The 6,417-nt window shown below is 35.8% G+C and overlaps 1 protein-coding gene across 1 annotated transcript; it reads right to left on the reverse strand.

Annotated features, from left to right (window-relative positions):
* Positions 1-4,000: 4,000 nt before the first annotated feature.
* On the reverse strand, positions 4,001-4,624 carry LOC113343489. Its single transcript, XM_026587652.1, has one exon. The coding sequence runs from the start codon at positions 4,622-4,624 to the stop codon at positions 4,001-4,003; it is 624 nt and encodes a 207-aa protein (XP_026443437.1).
* Between the last annotated feature and the right edge of the window lie 1,793 nt (positions 4,625-6,417).

The following is a 6,417-nucleotide window of genomic DNA, read 5'->3' on the forward strand; positions in this document are numbered from 1 at the left end:
CGTTTTCATTTCTACGACTAGTTCATTACAACAGCTTAAGGTTTCCTCTTTAAAACACTCGTTAAGGTTAAAAGGTATCCCTAATTGGTTGCACCTCTTTAACTTGAATCCTCCTTAATAACTTGGCTTTCATAAGCATCTGAACAGTTTTTTATTTTGTTCGTTTGAATTGGTGGTTTAGATATAGGAATTGTCTGGAAATGCCAGCAATAGATAACAAAAAGAAAACAATCATCCCAAGGAACTTTTTGTTGGCAGTTAGGAATGGCAACGAATGAGAAAAGCTTCTAGCTGGCGTTACTATAATACCATTGCTCATCGAGGAGTTTTTATTTCCCAAGAAGTCTGCAGCTGCATCTTCCAAAGAGGCTGAATCACCAGCCAAAGACACCAAGTCCACTAAGAAGGCTTAAATCTCTATCGCAGCAAAACAAAACATGAAAACACTCTATTTTGTTTGTAGGTAATGTAATTCTGGGATTCATCCCTACCTACGTTAATCAGTATATCCTGTTAATTTGTTATGTTTGTTTGTATGAACGAAACCACTCGTTACTCTTACCACTGCTCTATGCATCTCAAGATGAACTCATGAATCATGAGCATGGTAATATTGTGAAGAATACATGTGGATGCCAAGTTAGCATGAATTAAACACCAAACTGGGATGAGAATGATGGTCACTTGCGAGTTCCAATTTCTTTTTTATTTTTATTTTTTGAACAAAGGAGCAAATATATTAAAAAGAGGATAATTTACACCAGAGTTTAAATGAGGAATTAACATGCCAGGTGGGTGAAACCACCATTCCTCATTCAGATACAACCTTCTAATAGCTTTTGCTAAAGCATCAACTGCTTTATTACAACACCTAAAAACATGAGAACAAGACCAAACTAGAGTATTATGATTACACATATTTATACAACTCCGCAAAAGAGGTAAACTCCTCCAAGGAGGAGGAGGATGTTGTTGTTGAACAAACCTACAGATATTTAAGTTATCTGATTCAAAGATAACTTTATGTCACCCATGGGACAGAGCTAAATTCATACCTTCAACCAGAGCCCATGCCTCTGCTTGAAATGCACTATGAGTCCTCTTCAAGGCTCCTTTTGATGCCACAAAGCGTCCTGCATGATCTCGAATTAGGATACCAATTCCAGCTAAATAAAATTTAGGATGAAACGAAGCATCTATATTAATCTTCAAAAAATCAGGAGGAGGAGGCTGCCAAGAAAGCTGAAGTCTAAGATTATTTCTAGCAGGACTGACAATATTGTTAGATAACGTAAGATGATGTAAATGCAAGTAATTTGTAATGCTATGAATGATTGCAGTAATGTTAGGAGTAGCATTGTTAAAAATAACTTGGCATCTATGTTTCCAAATACTGTGTAACATGCACGCAATGATGTGGATGATCTTAGATGAGTGATAAATGCTGATTTCAAAGTCAGGAGATTGCCAATTTCCAATCCAATCTATAAAATGTTGATGCTGACTTAAGTCCTGATAGAACTGAGGAATGAAATATCTTCAAATGGCAGCAGCGAAAGGGCATTGATAAAGTAGATGATCCAAACTTTCAAGATGATTGTTGTTGCATAGAACACAATCATAAGATGTAAGTATATCCTGATGAACCAACTTAGTCTTGACAGGTAGGTAATTCTGAAAAATCTTCCAAAAGTTGTAGCTTATAAGTAATCTGCAACTTCCAAAATTTCAGCCAAAATTTTGTTGACAAGGTATTAGTAGCAACAACAACCCTATGTTGACTTTCACAAAGATGATTATAACTAGATTTAGTTTTGAAAATACCAGCAGCAGTGAGAGGCCATACCAAAGAATCTTGTTGATCTAACTGAATTGGAATTGTAAGGATCGAATCAACTTGAGAAGAAGTAAATAATTTCCTGAGTAAAGGGACATTCCACTGTGAAGAAGAAGTATCAATAAGTTGAGAAACCCACTGATAATTACTGAGATGTAGATCATACCAGTTTTGAAGAGGAACATTTAAATCTGGAATCCAGTTATGGGTCCATATGTTGATTGTTGTACCATTACCAACTTGCCATTTTTCCTGTCTAAGAACAACATGAAGACCATGAACAATACTCTGCCAAATCCATCTACCTTTATTTTCTGAAGGAGGAGGATGATAACATAAGTCATGAAAAATAAAATACATTCCCTTTAATATCTTAGCATATAAAGCATCTTGATTATGCAGAAGATTCCAGGCTAACTTCGCCAAAAAAGCTGAGTTATAGTTCTTAAGATTCTTCAAACCTAGACCTCCAAGCTTCTTAAGCAAACTGACTTTGTCCCAAGAAATAACAGGATGAGACTTCTTATTAGTATAATTATGCCACCAATACTGTCTCTGAATCCTATTCATGTGAGCAATAGTTGTGTCTGGTAATTTGAAAATTTGCATCTGATACATACACATAGTACTAAGAACAGAGTTAAGTTGAGTTGTTCTACCTTCTTGAGGAATCAATTTACTTTGCCAACCCTGCAGTCTAGAATTCATGTTATCTAAAATTCCTTAAAAAATTATCTGTCTTGGTCTGTGCATAAGAAGAGGTATTCCCAAATAATTTTCACCAAGCCCCATACATTTCATTTGCAAAATATTAATGATATTGTTCTTATGAGAAGGAGGGGTATGCTTACTGAAGAATATTGTTGATTTTTACATGTCGATGACCTGGCCTGAAGCTTGACCAAAAGAAGTAAGAAAATATTGAAGATGTCGCATACGAGTAGAAGATGCTTGCAAAAATAACAAACAGTCATCTGCAAAAAACAGATGGTTAATTGCAGGAAAACGTTTGTTAACTTGAATAGCTCTAAGATGACCAGAATCAATTTGTTGTTGCAGAAATCTAGATAAAGCCTCCATAATAAAGAGAAAAAGATAAGGGGACAAAGGGTCCTCTTGACGAACACCTCTTGAAGGAGCAAAAGTGGCACTAGGAGATCCATTAATCAACAAGGAGATATTCGTAGTGGAAATGCAATGCTCTGTCATTTTAATCCAATCAACATGAAAACCAAGACGAGATAAAATGGACAGTAAAAAAGACCATTCTAATCTGTCGGAAGCTTTCGACATGTCTAACTTTAAACCCACTAAAGCATCTTTGTTTTTCTTTGTTTTCATTGTGTGAAGAAGTTCATGTGCAATGATTACATTGTCATAAATGTGTCAGCCAGGGACATAAGCAGTCTGAGTAGGTGAAATGATTTTTTGTAAAATGACCTTCAAACGATTGGATAAATTTTTTGAAATGACTTTGTAACTGACATTACAAAGACTAATGGGCCAGTAATCTGCTGGTGTTTGAGGGTAAAGGATTTTAGGATTTAAAACCTGGTAAGTATGATTCATGGCTTTAAGCATATGATGGGTAGTAAAAAAATGTTGAACCATAGCAGTTACCTCTAAACCAACAGTGTCCCAACAACGCTGGTAAAAAGCAGCTTGAAACCCATCATTTCCTGGAGAAGCCCGTGGTCTCATTCGGAAAACAACCTCTTTAATTTCTGTAATATCTGGAAAAACTATAAGACTTAAATTTTCAGCATCTGAAACACAAGGGGGAAAGTTATTCAAAATTTCCATGTTCTGAAGAGGACCAGTAGTAGTAGTGATTGCTAAAAAATGCTTAAGGAATATGTCTTCAATTTCTAGTTTAGTATCATACCAAATATCAAGAGGACCTTTAATTTCCTGAATATTAGATTTCCTCTTATTAAAATTAGCCGTTGTATGAAAATAACTTGTATTCCTGTTTTCCTCAGAAATATGTGCACCTGCTTGCTGCATGAAAAATTCTTTTTGAATTGTTAACCATTGTTGAAGAGAAGAATTTAATTGCAGAACATCAGGATGGGTAACCGGCATATTCTGGTCATGACAAAGTTGAAGTTGTTGATGAAGAGAATGAATTTGAGCTTTAATATTACCAAAAGAGATTTTATTTCATTTCTGCAGCTCAGTTCTAGTAAATTTAAGTTTGCAAGAGAACTGATAAGAAGGAGACCCTTGAAATGAATGATTCCAACTGTTGTGAATAGTGGTTGAGCAAGACGGCACTTGAAACCAACATTTATAAAGTTTAAATGGAGATGATCTACTAGAATCAGGTATTGAGTGCAACAAAATAGGGTTGTGATCAGATGCAAGAGGAGCAATGTGTTGGAGATGAGCCATAGTATAGCTAGTAATCCAAAGAGAGTTCACAAGAGCCATGTACAACCTAACAGAAGTATGGTTATCCCTTGCTCTATGATTCGACCAAGTATAGTTAGAACCATGAAAACCTAGATCAATAAGGCCTAATTGGTTGACAATATCTCTAATATTCCTAGAATGATAATTAGTAGAAGGACGATTACTATTAGTTTCAGAATCAACCATTGTGAAATTCAAATCACCTATTATCACCCAAGGAATGTTAACATCATGGCTCATGTCTAATAAATACTGCCATTGAACTTGATTCTGAGCAGAATTATTGTCACCATACAAACAAGTAAGAAGGATATCAGGTTTATGATTATGAGAGGTAATAATGGCATGAATAGTGTTATGAGTAGTGTGCATAATTTATAAATCAATACCATTTTTCCATGCAAAGGCAATACCTCCATAGAGCCCTATAGAAGTATGAAATCAATAATTCGGATATTTAATATGAGATAAATACAAATGCATCTTGGCATCCTGAGACTTTGTTTCACAGATGAAAAAATATCAGGGTCATACTGAGTCAAGCAAAATTTAAAATAATCTCTAGTATGAGGGTTATTAAAACCTTGGCAGTTCCACGAGAAAACTTTCGTTATAGCAAACCAGAAGAAAAGACCAAACAGAATGTAAAAAAAAAGATGCAGAACACCAAATAAAAGAAGTTGTAAAAGAAAAACAACTAAAATAAATATAGAAAAGATGAGAAAAATAGACATGAACCCAAGCAGCAGTGCGAATCTGAGTTTCCATACTCGGCATATCTTGATTAGTTTCACCCGGACATCCAAAGTTAAAGAAGTGATTTAAAACCAAGTGAGTAATCTCCATGTCTATTGCCTTTCTCAAACAAGACCATATGGCGAACACTTTTACTTCATCTGTTGAAAACATGGGAATTGAGATTTCTGCTGCATAAAGGCATTTCTCTAGATCATCTTGAACCAGAAACCCCTTACCACCATTAAGAGAATTCAGATCCCACCATACATTAATAGTAATGGAAGTCCAGCCTATAAGGGGAGGTGACCAATGGGTAGGCAAATGAATCAAAATAGGAAAAATATCTTGTAAAGTAGTAACATGACAAGGGGTATATTTCATGGATATAACTCTTCTTAGCATAGTCTCTGGTAACTCTTGTTTCTGGGAAAATAACACAGGGTTCTTACTAGACCATATAGACCACATAATGTTAGCGATTAAAGGAGTATTATCACTATCATTAGTTTGAGAGTATGCGCCTATTCCAAACCAATCATGATTAAAGTTCATATTGCAAACCACTAGAATAACCAATCATGAAGATTAAAGTTCCTAAAAAAAAACAGTTCTAATATGCAAGATGGAAACAAACCAAACACGGCTCACAACATGGCAAGTAACCATAACATGCATAATAGATTATTCAACATCACCATATATAGAGGACATAATTTTGACTCGATGTGCATTTGTTCTGCAAGTACACTTCTAACAGGGATAACATTGCAAGCATATTTCCATACAAAAAGTTGGACTCTAGCGGGAACTTTGAAAGACCAAATACGATTCCAATAGGTTTTGTCTACATGGACTCTAAGACCTCTAAAGCACATTTAGGCTGACTTAGATGAGAATTTCCCATTTTTAGTCAAATACCAGTGTCACATGGCCCAAAGGGATCAAGGAAATCTTTTGACAAAAAGACTGATTAAAGTGATGCTGCAACTTTACAATGTCTCAAGATCTGGTGTCTGGATCAATGAAACAATTAACAGTCAAAGAAAGGTCAGAGATTGTGTTAGACCTCGGGACAACCTTACCCTAAGAAGGTATCTAATTATCACACCAGGTATCCAACCTTACCCTCGGGACAGATGTGCCGAGAAAGCTTGAACACATAGGATACATAAGTAAGGGGATATAGGATCACCTTGTCTACGCTGAGTTGTAATTAATAAGACATCAATACCCTTCATTTTGAATCGGAATATTCCCTTAAACAACCGTGGCATTACAAGTAATTCAGAAAACACCAGAGGATATCTTCGTCATCCGATTTCCACTCTGGCTAAATTCTCCCCCCAAATCTCAGTCAGTAAACCACACCACACAGATGCAAGAAAAAAAGGCCTAAAATTATTTCTCCCCCCCCCCCCCCCCCCCCC

The sequence above is a fragment of the Papaver somniferum genome, unplaced genomic scaffold (genome assembly GCF_003573695.1).
Source record: "Papaver somniferum cultivar HN1 unplaced genomic scaffold, ASM357369v1 unplaced-scaffold_6, whole genome shotgun sequence".
NCBI lineage: Eukaryota > Viridiplantae > Streptophyta > Magnoliopsida > Ranunculales > Papaveraceae > Papaver > Papaver somniferum.